The sequence below is a fragment of the Eretmochelys imbricata genome, chromosome 11 (assembly GCF_965152235.1).
Source record: "Eretmochelys imbricata isolate rEreImb1 chromosome 11, rEreImb1.hap1, whole genome shotgun sequence".
In the NCBI taxonomy this organism is placed as follows: domain Eukaryota; kingdom Metazoa; phylum Chordata; order Testudines; family Cheloniidae; genus Eretmochelys; species Eretmochelys imbricata.
This window is the reverse complement of record NC_135582.1, coordinates 11,122,547-11,141,933: the sequence shown is the minus strand read 5'-3', so window position 1 is coordinate 11,141,933 and position 19,387 is coordinate 11,122,547. Positions and strand designations below refer to the sequence as shown.

Below are 19,387 nucleotides of genomic sequence, written 5' to 3'. Positions count from 1 at the left end.
TTGCCAGACCTGAGGTTGTGAAGCCCCGTATCAGGTGATTAGGGCAGAATGCACTAGCTTCTTGGAGAATTAACATCTCCCTTTCAATGCTGGCTCCTCCCCGAGATTAGGTTGTCTTTGCAGGAACAGAACAGGGCAATGGTCAGGACGATCGCAGTGAGTAGGATTTGGCTTGTGTACAACAAGACCCTGCGTTTTCTGAAAATACAGGATCTGGCCCATAGAATCAACTTCTCAGATTGTTCTCTGTGCCCTGCCCCCCTCTGAACCCCATAGACAACTAAGAGAACTGTCAGGTGAGTTTCTCTGTGAAACATGGGCATTCTGGTAATGATGTGATCCATCAGCAACTATAAGCCACATTTGGCCTTCTTGAGGCCATCAGACCCTTTGTAGGTCCCCCGTCCCCCTGAATTCCTAAATAGAATTTCCATGTGAAGAGCTCTTCAAGTAAACTTTTGCCATAAAAAGGAAAAACCCACCAAGTATGACAGTGATCATTTTGGGAGCAAACAGAGGATCCAAGAGCTCATTAAAATGAGAGTCTGAGTGTTTGTAGCTGCCCACTTGGAGTGAGTGCAGAAGATGTGGTTCTGTGGTTTGCGATGGCTGCAGCTTAAAGCTCAGTTCAAGGTTTCCAACTGCAGTGGGTATTTCACACACAGATCAGGTTTCATCCATGGAACACTTGATGCCTGGTGCCATACAGACAAATTACGAGCTCAAAATCATTTCCTTTTTCTCTTTGCAACATGCTGTTACTTTTAATGAGGTTCAGAGAGCTGGGAGGTTATGTCCAGTTTTGGTATGGAAATCAAAGACCAAGACTTAGTGCTTTCACCCTCCCAGAGAATTTTTCCATGAGCTCTGAACTTGCGACCAAGTTGAGAGGACAAGAACTTATTCCAAGGACACCCCTATCTAACTAGTACTTTGCCTGGCTTATCAAAGTGCAGTACAGCCTGTCTGATTTCTGTAGCTAAAGTTCTGTGAATGAGCAGCACCCTGTGTGTGTGTTTGAATAATTTCTAGGGAATTGTGTATTTTGTGCTCTGGGAGCCAAGTTATGTCACTGGATACAGGCACATACTTCCCAGAGACATCCTTCTCTTTCTGCATCTCTTTTCAGATTGGTCCGGGAGGTGACAGGAGTCAACGTGAACATGAGGGTTGGGATCCACAGCGGGAGAGTTCACTGTGGAGTCTTGGGCCTCAGGAAGTGGCAGTTTGATGTGTGGTCAAATGATGTCACGCTAGCCAATCACATGGAAGCCGGAGGTAAAGCAGGGTAAGTTGTTGCTTCACCAAAGCTGTCGTGAGTCAATCCACGTGACAGTTTGCTTTTGACTTGCAGGAGGGTTTTGGTTAGTTTGTTTGTCTGTCATAGGATGAGTGTGGTGCAGAATTTTTAATTTGGGCACTCACTGGCTAGTTTATTTCCTCTCAACCCTACACTTCTGTCCACAATAGGTCTGCAGTCACCCAGGGTGGACATGCCTTATATGCAAAGAATGGAATTCATCCTCTTAATAATTCCAGTGAAATTGATGAAGTGACACCTGGGATTAATGTCTCTGTGTGATCCCTATCACAGTGGGTCGTGGTTAGAGAGAGGTGTAACCATATGCTAATAAATGTTTGCTGAAGATATCACCTGGTCATCAGAAGGAAATGTTGTTCCTGCTTTGGAACACCCTTCCGTAAGAGATCCAAATAAATGTACATTTCACTACCTTAAGGACCAATGGAAGACCAGCTCCCTGACATAGCTTCCCCATGAGATTATTATTCTGCATATATTTCTACATTTCCTCTCCCCTAGGAGGGAAGAGTAGAAAACATAGATCATCTACTTGATTGCATACCTCTATAAGGCACCTGGATACTACAGTGATTAATGTGGTATAGCAAGCTAGATGCAGCCGAGTATCCATGGCATATGACTTTGTAGACCCATGTCTCAGTCATGTGTGTGTAATGTGTTTTGGTTGCTGAGCAAGCATGTCTACTGTGTGTTAGATCAAGCAAATTGAATGAATGAATGGCTGCCTTACATCCACCGGGACGCTTATTAATGGATGTAAAACTTGGATAATGTGTTTTAACCTAATTCTATGGAAAAATGTCAATGGGCCTGATTTTACTCCCTTTGAAAGGCAAGACAAAACTCCCAGGGGATGTCAGCAGCAGCAGCATTGGACCCTGAAATGAACTGTTTTTTTCTAGCGCACAGAATCTGTCACTGGCAGGAATTGGCTTACTAGATACGTGATTATTAGAGCTGCCTAATGAACTCCACGATTTGCCTTTTGTCTCATTCAAGGCGAATCCACATTACCAAAGCAACCTTGAATTATCTGAATGGAGACTACGAGGTGGAACTGGGTTTTGGAGGAGAACGCAATGCTTACCTCAAGGAGCACAGTATAGAGACCTTCCTGATTGTACGCTGCAGTCAAAAACGGGTAAGAGCAAACAGACTAATGTATGTTTTAGGTGTTTTTGGCTGGTGGCCACTCCTAACACCTCACAGCAGCCTGACAGCCAGACTTTCCTGGCCAGTAGAGGATTCCCTCTATGCCAGGAAGTCCTCCAGTGCCAGAGGCCCAGTGTAACAACTTCTAGCATACCTTCCCTCCTGGCCCCCAGCACAGGTGTGAGTCTGGGGGAAGGCAGGGCATGGCCACCTTTGCACCTCTTCTCACCCTGTTCCTGCCCAAAGCACAGTTTGTCTGTACAAAAGAATCTGACCTTAGTCCTTTTTTTTAAGCACATGAGAGATTATTTTGTAACTGAGTTTTATGTTGGTGGAAGCTGGCAAATTATTAGCCTGAGAAAAGCAAAGTTCTCCATCATACCCCAAGCCAGGTTCGGCTTCGGCTGCAGCCGTGGAAGCTTTCCCCGCCTGCCCACTAGCGTGCCTCAGACATGAGCTAGCGGGGCACCTTGAATTAGTGACAGTGCTTCACTCCATGGTACATCATTCCTCAGTATGGTTCTGCCAGCCAGGTAATCAGTTAGGGCCTGCTTGGATGGTGGATGCCTGTCCTTGTGGAACAGGACTGAGAGTACCAATTCATTTCCCATAGATCACTTGAACAAGCAGCACAAGGTAACAGCTTTCAGTCACTATTGACTTGAGCTGGACTCAGGCCATTGTTGTAGGCTACAGTCTCTGGTTCTGCTGTGTCTCTCTTCCAACAAAAAGTGGGCTGTGTTGCAACTAGTCTCTATAACCAGCGTGTGTCCAGATTATGACCGATTTTAAGGTCAGAAAGGACTACCTTGATCGTCTAATTTCACCTGTTGCATAACATAGACCATGATATTTCACCCAGTATTTCGTTCGTCAAGCACCAGTGGACGGTATGTATTCTATCCGAAGTTCTTACCAGCTTGTAGCGATGGGCCTGGATCAAAACCCAGTTTTTTAGTTACCCTTAATCTGAGACTAATCAAAACTCTACTGTAGATTTGAAACCCCCTGAGCATCTGACAAACTGTGAATTGGATCTGAATGTTTATTTTGCAGCTGTCTCCAGGTCCATAATGGAACCCAGCAAAACACTATTTCAGAACAACCTCAAACTTTGGAACATCTATCCTAACTCACAGAGGAAAGAATCATAGAATATCAGGGTTGGAAGGGACTTCAGGAGGTCAGCTAGTCCAACCCCCTGCTCAAAGCAGGACCAATCCCCAATTAAATCATCCCAGCCAGGGCTTTGTCAAGCCTGACATTAAAAACTTCTAAGGAAGGAGATTCTACCACCTCCCTAGGTAACGCATTCCAGTGTTTCACCACCCTCCTAGTGAAAAAGTTTTTCCTAATATCCAACCTAAACCTCCCCCACTGCAACTTGAGACCATTATTCCTTGTCCTGTCATCTTCTACCACTGAGAATAGTCTAGAACCATCCTCTTTGGAACCACCTCTCAGGTAGTTGAAAGCAGCTATCAAATCGTCCCTCATTCTTCTCTTCTGCAGACTAAACAATCCCAGTTCCCTCAGCCTCTCCTCATAAGTCATGTGTTCCAGACCCCTAATCATTGTTGTTGGCCTTCGCTGGACTCTCTCCAATTTCTCCACATCCTTCTTGTAGTGTGGGGCCCAAAACTGGACACAGTACTCCAGATGAGGCCTCACCAATGTCGAATAGAGGGGAACAATCACGTCCCTCCATCTGCTGGCTATGCCTCTACTTATACATCCCAAAATGCCATTGGCCTTCTTGGGAACAAGGGCACACTGTTGACTCATATCCAGCTTCTCGTCCACTGTCACCCCTAGGTCCTTTTCCGCAGAACTGCTGCCTAGCCATTCGGTTCCTAGTCTGTAGCGGTGCATTGGATTCTTCCATCCTAAATGCAGGACCCTGCACTTATCCTTGTTGAACCTCATCAGGTTTCTTTTGGCCCAATCCTCCAATTTGTCTAGGTCCCTCTGTATCCTATCCCTACCTGCCACCGTATCTACCACTCCTCCTAGTTTAGTATCATCCGCAAATTTGCTGAGAGTGCAATCCACACCATCCTCCAGATCATTTATGAAGATATTGAACAAAACGGGCCCCAGGACCGACCCTGGGGGCACTCTACTTGATACCAGCTGCCATCTAGACATGGAGCCATTGATCACTACCTGTTGAGCCCGACAATCTAGCCAACTTTCTACCCACCTTATAGTGCATGACTGTCTTGTGTTAAAGCACAGGACTATTAGTCAGGACATCTGAGTTCTGTTCCCAGATCTGCCTTAGTCTTGCTGTCTTACCTTGAAGAAATCACTTGACCTATTTGTGCCTAGTTTCTCCTTCTGTAAAATGGGAATGTTGATAAACATGGGCATTATGAGGTCAAATGCATTGCTGGTGACATGCTTAAATAACATGATCAATGACCACTATGCCTATACAAAATTAGCTTGAGATCATCACTTGCAGTTACATTCTCTCAGGAAGGGAAGCAAGCCTCAAATCGTCTTAATGCAAAAAAAGGAAGAAAATCGATTCTCATCCTCTGAGGTGATAAGCTAATGTTTTGGTATCTATCTACCCAAGAGAGAAATCTCATTAATTATGGTCAATCTTCAGAAGATTATTAGAGTTTGCAGGGCAAGATCGTTATGTCCCACACACCATGGCCTGTCAGTGGGCAGCTCAAGCCACTTGAGATATTTACACTTTACCCTCTTCACTGCTGCAAAACACACTTTTGGTGAGGGCCCATGTCCAGGGGAGGAAAGGTGTATTGATTTGTTACATCAGGAGAATACACTAAGTATCTGGTATGTTCCTGTGAAGGTCTGTAGATCTTTGTTGGGACAAGTGGAATGTTGGTACTTCAAAGTATGTTACAACATTCTGCTGCCTCACGGTGGCCGCAGTGGAGACTTCAATAGAATTTTCAAAAGGTGTGATCAAAAGCACACTCCACGTTTGCCTTGTTATTGGGCAGAGACTGTCTTGTGGTGGAGTGGGACTCAAGAGTTCTGGGTTCGGTTACTGGTTCTCCAGCAGACTTCTTGTGTGACTCTCTGCCTAAATCCCCTGTGGGTTTGATACTTCATTTCTTCCACCCTTTTCCTGTCTTGTCTATTGGACTCTAAGCTCTCGTACTATGTGTTGGTATAGAACATTGCACAATGGGGCCCTGGTCTTAGTTGGGACCTCTCGGCTCTAAAGTAATGTCGCTGCTAATAGTACTCTGCACCTGAGGGTCCCAAAGCACTTAATATTAAGACTTGCAATATCCATGTGGCTTAGGAAGTTACTATACTTAAACTGGGCATGAAGAAGTGACTTACCCAAAGGTCACAAAGACTAGTGTCAGAGTCCAAGAGAAGAGAGGTGTCCTGAGTTCTAGGCCTCACAGTTCCAGCTTCCTCACTCTTACAGTTCACTAGTTTGTAATTGAAGCCCTGAGCTGGAATCTTTTACAGCTCTCTGCCCAAATGTAAATACCTATTTTAATAGAATGAAAAGCTATCAGAAGTGAAAAGCATTTTCCCTTTCTCCACCCCCACCCTTCTTAATATTTTGCAGAAGTAAAGATGGACAAGGTACCAGTGTTTTACCTTTGCTTCCATTCCCTCTATTTTTATCTACTTTCTTGTGTATGATTTATTTAGTGAGGTTTTTATTGGAGTCCGTTCCAATAACCTCCATAAAATGTTCATCTGACTTAGTAATGGGTTCCTGTGCGTCGTGTCTGGGTTCCTGTTAGTCGCACACTGTTTATGGAGTTCTCATAACAAAGCTGAGTATGTATCGCATTGTGGCCCAGGGTGGCAATGTATTTCATATTGGCTAAAGATGTAAATCCTCTGTTTTTTTTCACCTAAATCAGGAACAGCAGATGTAGTGGCAGGGCAAACTTCCCTCACCCTCCACTGCTCCACATAATGTACCTCACCTCTGATCTTCAGGCTCCTTCCAGGGGTGAGAGTGTAGGTCTGTTTAAATCCTGGGCCTTTCTGCCAAGAAGGGTTGTTTTTGGTGAACAACACTTCATTGGACAGTTCGGTCACTTGGTGCCTGATTTCTGCAAGGTGGTGAACCCTTTCAAAACCCAGTTCAAGTGGAGCTGGTGGCATTTAGCGCCTTACAGCCCAGGATCTCTGTTGATTGCACTGTCCATGTAACCCACACTAAGATAGTGTTGGATCTTTGTCCATCTCTAGTAGCTGGTTGACGTAAGAGGTTACTGAGTCTGCTACTGTTTCCAGTTAATGACATCAGTCCTTTAGCTTAAGTGGTAGAAGCTCATGCTTTTAGCATTGAAGGTCCCATGTTCCAACCCTGATGTCAGCCCAGGCAAGATCAGTTACATCTACATCAGGCTTTGCAAGTCTTATTTATTTTTCTAGAAAGCTATTTTAGTTGCAGTTATCACTGAGAGAGCTGTTTTCATTTTAAGCAGCTTCTAACTTTCTGAAACTATGACCTTTGGAGCTGATATTTTGCATGCTTAGTCTAAGTTTTTTGAAAATCTTGAATTTAAACAGAACTCACCTTTGCATGTTCCAATAAAATCAGTCAGTGGGAGAACAGGTTTGCCTGACTTCAATGGAGGGGCACTCCTTACCCCAGTGATTAATTTGGCCTAGCATGTTTATTTGCATATGCAATCAATCACATATGCAATTATTATGCCAAAAAAACTGGGTAAATACAACTTTATTGTTGACGCAAAATAAAGTAAGGGAATTCACAGTAGTGAGGCCAGAATTTCTGATAATTAAGGTGCATACTTGTGCACCTAATTTACATAGAGTTACCATGACTGCATTTTCAAATCCATGCAATGAGCCATTTGGATGAGCAATTTCCCAGTTTATGTGGGCACACCTCAATTGTCTGAATAACTGGCCCATAACTCCCACAGACACTGTAACTCAGCATTGTCAGGAGTATAGTTAAGGCATAAAATTAACGGCATACATTGTGATACCAAATTCCACTTACTGTTGCTGTGATGAATCATAACTTTGAATTTTCTGCTGTTTTGTCTGTTTGCATTCTCAGCTGTTAAATGAATTATTTGCATCTACATAGTTTTCTGTTGCATTGATTAAATAGGAGGAATGTAATACTTTTGTGTTCCAGTAACTTGTGTATATATTAGACTAGGTCCTCCTTTGAAAATAGTTTATTAAAAGGATGCTACCAACTTGAATTTTTTGACATTGACTTCGTAAAAAAAATTCTCGTTTCTGATAGAGCAGTCTTTAAATAACATCCACAGAATTGAAAGTATACTTTGGGACTTTTCTGCTTTCCCCCTGATGCTTATAAAGATATTTTACTAGCGAAGGGAACAGGCACACCCAAGAGTTTCAAAACCAAAGCGGTTCAGACCCAACCCCATCTCTTTCCTCTCCCTGCATATACCTGCCTACTGCCTCTTCAGTTTCACTAGCAGCTTTGCTGGTGCTGTTACTGGTAAATGCTTCCTTGCAGAACTTGTGGGAAAGCTGGTGTTTGAACCCCTGCCCTCCCATGCCTCAGTTAAGTACAGGAGTGATGGTGTTATGCTATTGCTATTTTCCTCAACCCGGGGGATGTGAAGAAATAGCTAAGGGGACACAAACAGACCTCTATATTGTTCTCCAGAGTCTCCACTTTCATTTGTAAACAAGACAAGTCAACCAACAAACCAACCAACACAAAAACTCCTAGCTCCTAGGGTTGTGAAGAAACCATTCAAAACATAAAGCAAATGTAACAAATGCGCAGATGTCTGCCTGAGTTTGCAGACAACCTGAAACAGTAGATTCTAAGTGTGACCTTTCCCATTTATTTTAATGGGGTGTGAACTCAGATGCCAATGGTGATGCTTCAAACAGCAAGTTGCTAACTATTTCATAGCTCATCAAAGCATGTAAGAAGGGCAAGGATATATAGTATTTCAACCTTAACTATAGCAGAGCTGCTGCTCTGCTATAACAAAGATCTATGCAAGCATTTCTCAAAGTGGGATGGGAGGCGCAAAGGACTACCTGGGGGAGTGTTGAAGATGTATACATTACATTGAGTAGGGCTCTAACACCACATGGTGGGGTTGCAGGTAGTTTCATTTTCCTGAATGACGGGGCGTTAGCTTTCAGAAGTTTGGGAAACACTGTGCTAAGAAAGTAAGGCAGGAACTGAACATGACCATCAACTAGAGAGTGAGAATGCTGACTGTCCACAAAGTGCTGCCGAATGTACAAAGTCAACAAACCCTAAAAAAAAAAAAAAAAAGGGACACACGTATTTTTCTCACTTCTCTTTCAGTTATACCGGAATGTGGATGTTCCCTGTAATACTAGTAGGTGCACCATTTTCAGAAAGAAATGGCGATGGTGGCTCCTTAAGCCTGAAATGGCTCCGTGAGTTCTGGCCATGGCTCCTAGGAAAACAGCTTTCATTCTTCTCTAAATAATGCCCTAGAGCTCCATCCAGCTGAACAAACAAAATTATCATTTGTATGTTGTGGATGTGACTCTACTACAACATCTTAGATTTAATGAGTTTCATTGTAACGGAGCAGGCTCCCATTTACATAGGTTTACTGCTGTGATGGCATTGGTCATATATTATTGTCAGAAATACAGTTCACATGTCAGTATGACAGCAAGACAATATAAGGTGCTATCCTCTAGCTAAGTTAGGAATATCTATGCAACAGCTTTGACTGCTGGAACTGCCCCACTGATAACCACAGATCTCAAAAAATCCTACTGTAGATGCAGCCATAGAGTAAAGGTGTTCGATGCAGTTGAGTGGTCTAAGAAAATCTCAACTATTTCTGTGGTTTTGACATGGTGTTACTGTAGCTCAGTGTGTGGGAAATGGTGATGAGAATTCAATAAAACCTCTGGGGATAAGATTTACGGTCTCTGCAAGCTCATATTTGAAAGTTCCCACAGCAGCTTCTGGAGTTTATCCATGTTAAATTTGAAAAGCTCATTGCTGTCTGAGAATATTGCAGCTCCCATTGTAACAGATAGCACATAAAGATTAGCAGAATTGAAAGACATTGTCAACAGTTCCTTTTCTCAATCTTTTCCCAGTTTTCTCATGCATTTGATGACACTTTGTGTATAGTCGGTGCCATTCTGGGGTGCAGTCCAGACCAGTGAGGGGTTGTGTCACGACCTGCCCTGCACCTTAGGGTCCCTCACAATGCTTTGCTGCTGTAGTTCCCAACCTAGGCTGCTCACAAACAGCCAAGCAGCATATAGGTCACACCCTGAGTGTCTGTGAATAGCTGCAGTCCTGATCCAGCAGCTCTGACCCAAGCAGCCTGTCAGCAAGACACCAGCCACACTCTGGCTTCCAGCAGCCTTGGTTACTACTTGCAGGCTGACCTCAACACACCCTCAGTCTTGAATTTTCCCCCAAACATGTGTTCTGTGCTGTCCAGCCCTCTCCTGGACAGTTCAGATATTATAGATTCGTTGCCCCTGTACAGGGTCAATAGTCAATAACCAACAGCCTGTTATTTCAGTTACCAAGAAGCTCAGTTTAAACACAACACTGGATTAGTTTAGATTAAAAAATAAAACAAGTTTATTTAACAGCAAAGAGCGAGATTTTAAGCGAGTACAAGTATCAGATATTAAAGTCAGAAATGGCTACAAGAGAGGCAAAGGTAAAATGCTTTCTAGTAGCTAAAACTTAACAAACTAGATTGGTTCAAGGTAAAATCCTTAGCACTTGTTCCCAGCAATAGGGCTGACCAAAATTTTTCAGGTCAGGATGCCTTCTCGCCCCCTCGCCAAAGTCAAAAGGCTAGTTCCTTTGTTGTCTGAGGTGAAAGAGAGAGCAAGAGAGAGAGATATCCTGGCACGGTTTTGCCCCTCACTTTTATAGTCCAGTTCCCCTTTGAAGTGGATTGTGTGAAGGGTACCCCTCAAAACAAAGTTTATTGAAGTCGTAAAGAAGGCAACGGGGAGTCTGGGGGTGAAGGTGGCCCATGCTTTTTCATCTCCCCTGCGTATGCTGAGATGCAGATTTGCCTTGTCTTCTTCCTGCTGTCTCAAGGACCGTGTTTACTACTTATATGTAAACTGAGGTAAACACACATTTCTTTTTTTTAGGATAGACCTGTTTAACCACTCCTGGCTAGTCAGGCATGGCTTTGAACATTCGCTACCAACATCATACAGGGGGAATTCATAACTTTATATGTAATGTTGCTGCATACATTTCACCATGATATTGATGACCAGTGAGTTATTCATTTACCTAACAAGGCATATATTGTACAAAGATTATTATATTAGTGTGTATGATGTGAATACAGGGATACAATCGATCAAGTCAGTTTTCCCGTATAGTCAATTAGCAAGGGAGCAATAGGCTCACTAAACTGAAAAGAGTGACCCTTACAAACATCTACAGAGGAGTAGAAAATCGCTTAGGCCCAGATTTTTAAGCTATTTTGGGTTGTTGCATTCAGCATCATGATGCCTAACTAATTTAGGAGCATAAAATATCATTTTTCAAAAGGGATTTAGGCACTTGGGAGTCTAAATTCCATAGCCAGTTGATGGGATTTAGATTCCTAAGTGCCTAAATCCTTTTTAAAAATTAGATTTAGGCTTCTAAATCTGTTAGGCATTATGACACTGAATGCAGCTATGTCTAAATACCTTTAACAATCTGGGACTTCATCTTTTATTTTAAAATTTAAATCACAACATACTTTTAAAGAGTGTTCAATCAGAAATCTGATTTTTTTTAAAAAAAAAATCAAGTTAAGAAGGTTCCTTTAAATAAGTTTTGCAAGTAAGAGTCAAGTCCATTTGAGTAAGAAGTTTTAGTATTGTGTTTTATTTGTGCAAGCAAAATTTTGCTACCAGAGGCTTTGACTGAAAAACACTGCCCTACAGTGGGTTTTATCTATGGCAAAAGCTACAGAATACATGGTTCAAAATCTCACCTATTTTGAGGGGGGGGGAAATGCAAGAGTTCTTCACACAGCTTTGGATAATTTATATGGCCCATGATCTCATGGTTGTAAATGACCTCAATAGTGTGTGTGTTTACCACAGTTTGTCCTGGCCTTGCCCCAACCCAAAACTGTCAATGCACATGTACCTACTGAGGTCTTTTATTCCCTTCAAATTAATCACACAATTGACATAATGTAAATTTAGTATATGATAGTCAATTGGCCCTAGTCAAAAGCAAATACAGTTTACTAATTGGCTGAGACCTTGCAGTTTATCTGCTTGGATTTCTGGAATTAAGTATTTGCTTAAGATTATATCTGCGTTTACTAAGACTAACATCATACTGGACTGTGCTTCACCATTGGGGAAAACTTGTCCCATGTATCTTTTATCATCTGTTGACATAAAGGCATTTATAATGTAACTAGATAGGTTTGCTTTTATGGGTCTCCAGACCAGATTTACTGGCTAGCTTTTTTTTTGATTGCTACTGGTTGAAAGCCTCTCGCTAAGCTGTAATAAAATGTACAGACAGTGTCACTTTTATTATTCAGAGCAGTAAATATTTGGTTGTAGATACCTAATCTGTTCTTTCTGCCAGTGTTTTTCTGGCATCAGAAGATATATATAGACCTGTAACTATACAAGGGGTTGCAGCTAGAGAACCACAAATGATCGTACAGGTTAGAAAAGTAAAAGTTCTGTGGCTTTTTAAAAGATAATAGAGTCATTTCATACTTGTGTATTTTTAGACACATTTAAAACACAGCTCTCTTGGAGATTAGCTAGAGTTTCCATAATGGTTGCTAATGTGAAGTTCATCTGGCACAAAATGTTCACAGTTGCAGCTCTTATAGATTAAATGATGCTGGTTTGATGCAGGTGAGAGACAGGAGTGACAGTCATGAGGTTTGTTTCCCCACACTCGTCTTTCTGTGGCTTCAGCAGTTTGTGATAATGTGTGGCTTCTTCTAACGAGTTTTGCCATGGAGCTGAAAGTTCCTTGCGGTTGCTCCCACCCCATTGTGGCAATATACTAGCAGTGCTCTCAGGGACCTGGGAGTCAGTAATGAGATAGATAGAACCCTTGCAGCAATTCAAACGCAGCCTTGGGGCAGTAGCAACCCCAGGTTGTTACTATCCAGTGGCTATTAAGATATCAATTATGAACCCTGTGCCCCAGTCAGTACCTTTGTTGGCACTCCCAGCAAAGTCAAAGGGGTATAAAGACTGAACTATTCACTCAAACACTATTGCAACTGGTCTCGGCATGAAAAGCCTGCAGTCTACTGGAGGGCGCTGTCAGTATGACTGCACCTTTCCTGTGAGTCATGAAGACTACCGTCTCCATGGTTGTCAATCTATCACCTTTCCCCAGCACTAAATTTACAAAGATGTTTTTTTAATTCAAAAAAGCATGACAATATAAAACATGACAGTTAACTCTCTGGTTACCATGGAAATAGCACCAGTCATTCTGTGAGAAAATGTGGTGAATGCCTTGGAAACCACAGTTATGGCTTAGGACAAGAGAATCCGTATGGGGAATATATGGACTAACCTGTATCTTCATCCAAGACTTGAGCTGAACGAGGCTCAATCATTTCGAAAAAATTGTGGCTTTTTTTTTTCTAAAATTGTTTTGCTGCCCCTGCAATTTCTGGCTTTGAAATCCAAGATACGCAACAATAATTACGTGTGTCTGTTCTGGTGCTTGTGCTCAGCCAGACCCAAGAAATCTAAAGAAAAGGTGATCTCATAAGCTTATAAAAAAACAGCTTTTCAAATGCTCATTCCAGCAGAACCCTCGAACTCTTCAAGGGTCGCCCATCTCTCAGTAATTATATAGTAACATGCTTACGACCACTGTCACGTTGGTTTTTGTTAAGTCATTGTGGTCAGATCACATAATTCCCTACTAAGCAAGTCTCCTGCGGAAATCTTGGTCTGAATGAAAACTGCAGGATTGATCCTGTACAAGCTACTCCTGCCTCCTCTACAAAACAGAGGCCAACAAGGGGAGGACAGAGAAAATCCTATGTTGAAAAAGCAGTGTTTTTTATTAGCTAGAAAACACCCACAAAATAAGTAATTCACAATACTATTATGTCACCCCATAGCATTTCTGTTTTTATTGGTGATGAGCCTGAAATAAATCTCTGGGTTCAAACACACCCAACCTTTGCAGCAGTCTTGAGTCAGGTCCAAATGTCATAGCTATCTCTTACCACCAAACACCCCTGAACCTTAGGAGCATTTCCATCAAAGACAAAATGTGTAGTTAGAGTTGAAGAGGAGAAAACACCTTTTGTCACCTTGTGCAGTACCGTTATTTTCTTCTTAGCACTTAACAAATACAGTACCCGGCAAACGTTAAGTATTCTTCACCGGTTCACCCCTCCTTTGGGAGGCATCCCCATTGTACAGGAGGCCAGAGTCAGTGCCAGAATTGAAACTTGGCTCCTAGCCCTCTGCCTTTGTCCTGTAAATTGCAGGCACATTGATTTGTGTTTTCCAAGGAATCTTAACTACAAAACTACAGTTTTGTTTCTGAATTTAATTGTTCAGTCTCAAGGCAAAAAAAGCCACCCCGTTTGCACTCACCGGAGCTGTTTGTGGTCAGAGAGGAAGGGGTTATCGTTTGCCAGTAAAATGGTGGGCACCAAATTTTGAGTACTTTGAAAAACTATCCCATTCTACTTGTCTGTGACACTTGGAAGGACAGGAAATAAAGCAATAAAGAAATGATCAGATGAATGCTCCTTATTTCTGTTGAAGTGCATGATTAATAGGTTAATGCAGGGGGATAAATGATCAGAAGCGAAGGCATGTGGGGAGTGATTGCCATATAAAATGTTTCAAAATACGTCTTGCAATTCTCTCATGTTTTTATTTTAGAAAGATGAGAAAGCGACAATAGCCAAGATGAACAGACAGCGCACCAATTCCATCGGCCATAACCCTCCACACTGGGGTGTGGATCGCCCCTTTTACAACCATCTGGGTGCTCACCAGGTCTCCAAGGAGATGAAGAGAATGGTAAAGATGTTTTGCTTTATGGAATATTTATTATTATTGTTTATTATTTATAGAGCACCATAGGCTGTGTATGGCACATTGCAGAAAAATAGGGTACAGTCCCTGCCTCGAGGAATTTACAGTCTAAGGGGCCAGTCCTGCACACACTTACTATTGGACACAGTGACTATTACCTTGACTTCAGAAGGACAATTCACAGCAGTAATAGGTACTCCTGGACACAAGTGTTTTGTGGGATTGGGTCCTACGTTATTTGAGGGTGACTAATACTGAGATGGGAGGTTGAAAGGCAAAAAAAGACTGCTTTTATTTAACTCTTCACCATGTTGTGAACACTCACCCAACGTTGAGTGAGAAGAGCAAGTTTTCTACTAAATATGTGTAGACACCAAGTTTTCCATATGTAAACGGGATTGATTTCTCCCAGCCCTACAAATCCACTGCACACTCTAGTATCTGCCAAAGGTTATTTTTATTGCTTTTGGTTTTTTATGTACACCTACTGTAAGTAATGTCATCATTTATACTCACTGGTCTCCAGGGTCCCTACTAAAAGGAATCTCTTTCATGACTTGCACCTCTCCAAAGGAAAAGTGGCAGCTCCATCACTCGAATTATTTAAGATTGCACTACACAAAGCACTCAAGAATACACTGTAAAGCACATGGAATAGTTGACCTATGGTAATAGGTCTCTAGTTCCTAGCCTTCCTTTGGGAAAATTGAATTTGCTATCCAGCCAGTTGCCAACACAACTTCTTGACAGGGCAGTGCTGCTCTCTGGCTCGTTTTAGGCAACGTTGGAGATGGTGAGTCCTTATTTCCCTGTATTCCCTGCAAGAAAGATGAAGGAAAAGAAAGCACTTTATTTTAATAGGCAATTCATAATAATAACACTTAGCACTTTTGTAGTAACTTGCATAGTCAAATTTTTTTACAAACATTAACTTATTAATTATTGATTAATCAAAACTTTTAAAATAAATGAATTTCCTTTAATCTACATATCAAGTTAATTCAGGGCAAAATTAAAAATGTGTCTCCAGTTACAAATGGGTATGTCTCTGAGATTGTAGAATCCATAAGTGTAGGACTGGAAGGGACCTTGAGAGGTCATCTAGTCCAGTCCCCTGCACTCAAGGCAGGACTAAGTAATAACTAGACCATTCCTGACAGGTGTTTGTCTAACCTGTTCTTAAAAATCTCTAATGACTGAGATTCCACAACCTTCCTAGGCAATTTGTTCCAGTGCTTAACCACTCTGACATTTAGGAAGTTTTTCCTAATGTCCAAACTAAACCTCCCTTACTGCAATTTAAGCCCATTGCTTCTTGTTCTATCCTCAGAAGTTAAGGAGAACAATTTTTCACCCTCCTTCTGTCGCAACCAGATAGAAAACTGCTATCATGTCCCCTCTCAGTCTTCTCTTCTCGCGACTAAACAAGCCCAATGTTTTTCAGTCTTTCCTCATAGGTCATGTTTTCTTGACCTTTAATCATTTTTGTTGCTCTCTTCTGTACTTTCTCCAATTTGTCCACATATTTCCTGAAATGTTGTGCCCAGAACAGGACACCATGTTCCAGGTGAGGCCTTATCAGCACAGAATAGAGTGGAAGAATTACTTCTTGTGTCTTGCTTACAAACATTCCTGCTGATACAACAAGCCAGACTGATGTTCACTTTTTTATTTTTCCCAAGAGTGTTACACTGTTGACTCATATTTAGCTTGTGATCCACTATAACCCCTAGATTCCTTTCTGCAATACTCCTTTCTAGGCATTTTGTATGTGTGCAACTGATCATTTCTTCTGGGAGTACTTTGTATTTGTCCTTATTGAATTTCATCCTGTTTACTTCAGACCATTTCTCCAGTTTGTCCAAATTATTTTGAATTTTAATCCTATCCTCTAAAACACTTGCAACCCCTCCCAGCTTGGTATGGTCTGCAGACTTTATAAGTGTGCTCTTGATACCACAGCCACTTGGAAATTACAAACTAGACACAGTTCATTATTTTGTACACATAATTATGTAGCATGTCGCATATGCCCCCATATATTTTTGAAATTGCAGCGCTTACTGGGTGATAGGAGAATTATTTTTTGTTTCTGCTAAGCATAATTAGGTAGGATTGAGGGTCTCTGCATTTTTCTGCAAACAGCTTATCATTAAGACTACGTTTTAGTTACGGGTATTTTTAGTAAAAGTCATGGACAGGTCATGGGCAATAAACAAAAAGTCATGGCCCCCGGGCCCTTTCCATGACTTTTACTAAAAATACCTGTGACTAAATCTTACCTGCTGAGAGCAGGGTGCTCCTAAAGACTGCTGCTGGGGGGAGCGGTGCGGGCTGATGCTTCTGCTGGGGTGGGGGCAGCCTGGAGCCCTGCTGCAGCTGGGGGTGACCCGGGACATCCGGCCTTTTGGCAGGGGAGAAGTCCATGGTGCCCTGCCACTGGAGGGGGGCGGCCCATGCCCCCCAGCACCACTCGGGGCGGGGGGGGGGGCAGCCCGTGACGACGACGCTGGTCCGGGCCGGGGACGGCCCGTGGCCCTGCTGCTGCTCTGGGCAGGAGGCAGCCTATGGCCCCACTGCCACTGCGGCTGGACCGGGCCGGGGACGGCCCAGGGCCCCACCGCCACTGCTGCTGGTCCGGGACCACTGCTCCAGGGCAGCACCGGGGACCAACTGCCTGGGGCTGCCAGAGCAGCAGCCAGTGTGGCTGGCCCCTGGGCTTTCCCAGCTGCGGGGCTGGTCCTGGAGTCAGCGCACCAGCGCTGCAAAATTCACGGAGGCCACAGAAAGTCTCGGAAGCCGTGACTTCCGTGACCTCTGTGAATGATTCGCAGCCTTACTTAGCTTTTTGGTGTGTAATGTCAATGATATGTTAAAAGAACATTATTAAAGTTGCAACATTAAGCACTCAGAAATTAGGAAATTCCATCATGCAGATGGCCTGGCTCACAGCAGCTGGGAACAGCCATTACAGGGGAAGTCCATAAGAGGCTCAAATATGCTCAGTGAGGGTAGAGTCTTTGAAGATTTTAACTGGTAAAATCTAAAAGTCTCTCTGGAGCATGTGCAAACTGTGATTTTCTCCCCCAAAGGCTTATAACGTGGCCAAATTTAGGCAGACTTTCACAGGCATGGCAAAAAGCATATTGCTGACACAAAGACCACTCCCCAGTCAAATTTCAAGCCCCTCTTCCAAAGCATGCAGACGCTAGGACTGGAAGTTGTTACCAGAATTTTTTAACAAAGGCATAACAAAATTTTCCTAAAAATTCAGCCAAATGCAAACCCCTGCATGTAAAATTTCAGCCCAAACAATTAGTTTGGTGAAGTTATAAGCAACTGAAAACAGGGTAATATAATGGGAAGTGTCAGATAACCTTAATAATAGGTGATGCTACCAGCCTGCCTATAATATCTTTTACCTTCACAATAATGAAGCCTAATCCACTTGTATCTCCACAGTCATGTGATCTTGTTTAATAAATGTAGGCTTTCTTTCCCTTCCCAAGCTCTTTAAATGTAGTTCCATGTAATAGCCATAACATATTATCTGTCTGGCAGTACATTTTGTTAGTGGACGAATCTATGTTATCTTTTCAGTAGTTTGGACTCAGTAGGCATGATGTTATTAGGAAATCCTAATCAAGATCGCATGTAATTATAAGTAGAAGTTTCTTTTGAATTGGCTTGAAAAGGGTTGTTGCATCATCCTATTCAGAAATGAGGCTTGAGCATGCCAAATGGTATTATGCGTCACGCTGTTAATTACAGCTTACCGTGTCTAGCTCATTGTTCAGTTGGAAAAACATAATTATTTATTGACATATCAAGATAAGATTTAAAAAAATTGCTGCCAATTGCTTGGGAGTGGGAGAGCGTTCTGGAACAAGAGAAGACGGTATCACTTTCTCATTCCTTTACATGTCTTGTACCTTAACTTGCAATGACTTTTACCTTTAGAAAGAGTCTTCAGCTTAGAAATTCTTTCCTGGTAGATCAACCTCCATTCCTTTTAGTAGCAGTTAATACTTCTTGGTTACACTGATGGGAGACTTTAATTTGAGAGGCTGACATTGTCTACAGCTCTTTGTGTCAGATTCACTCCTGAAAACCAATTTGAAACTGGCTCAGTTTTGTTTTTTACTTATTTTCAGGTTTTGAGACCCCACTATCACTTTTATGCAACACTTTCCTTTTGTTTGTGATGCTGTAGCCAAAAATAATACCTGCATTCTCCATGGAAAAGATCATTTTAATGTCCACTAGGCAGGTGGTTTGCTGTTTCAATCATAGGTGGGATTTTTTCTCCCTTAAGATAAATTCTCCTTATGCAGCTTTGTAATAGTTAGCTTTGATTTCTACCCTGCCACATGGGTAGTGCAGTGGATGTATAAAATACATGTTGCAGCTATTGTATAAAATACATGTTGCAGCTATTGTAATGGATACATACCCTGTGTTGTGTGCGCACATACACGCTATGTCTGTAAACTATATGTCTATAGACATAAAATACGAGTGCGCAAAAATATGTGCAGGTGGACAAAGGTTTTATCAGCACCTACGTGGGAAGATGTCATGGCTTTGAGCTTCATGAGTAACAATGTCATCCCAAACTCCTGAAAATGTACCCCTCCCTCCATACCACTCACTGTGCATTTTTTCCCATTCCCAGCCCTCTAAGATTGTTTGTAATATTCACGTTCAGATATATGGGCCCATAAATCTGGATTAGCCAAAGGAAAACACTGGAGACAGGAAGTGAGACTAAAGTAGTAGCCACACCTACTTTCTCTTCAGGATGCACAGCTTTGAGAATGCAATGTGTTTTGTAAATATACAGATGCAGTTACCAAAATAAATGGATGGATAGCATTTTTAAATACATTG

At 42.3% G+C, this 19,387-nt stretch overlaps 1 protein-coding gene across 1 annotated transcript in view; it reads left to right on the top strand.

Annotated features, from left to right (window-relative positions):
* Positions 1 to 19,387, top strand: part of ADCY5 (adenylate cyclase 5) — a 336,865-nt gene that overhangs the window by 248,517 nt on the left and 68,961 nt on the right. The window contains exons 6-8 of the mRNA XM_077829909.1: positions 1,130 to 1,288; positions 2,324 to 2,465; positions 14,342 to 14,482. Of these exons, the coding sequence (XP_077686035.1) occupies positions 1,130 to 1,288; positions 2,324 to 2,465; positions 14,342 to 14,482 (442 nt within the window). The remainder of the gene's footprint in view (positions 1 to 1,129; positions 1,289 to 2,323; positions 2,466 to 14,341; positions 14,483 to 19,387) is intronic.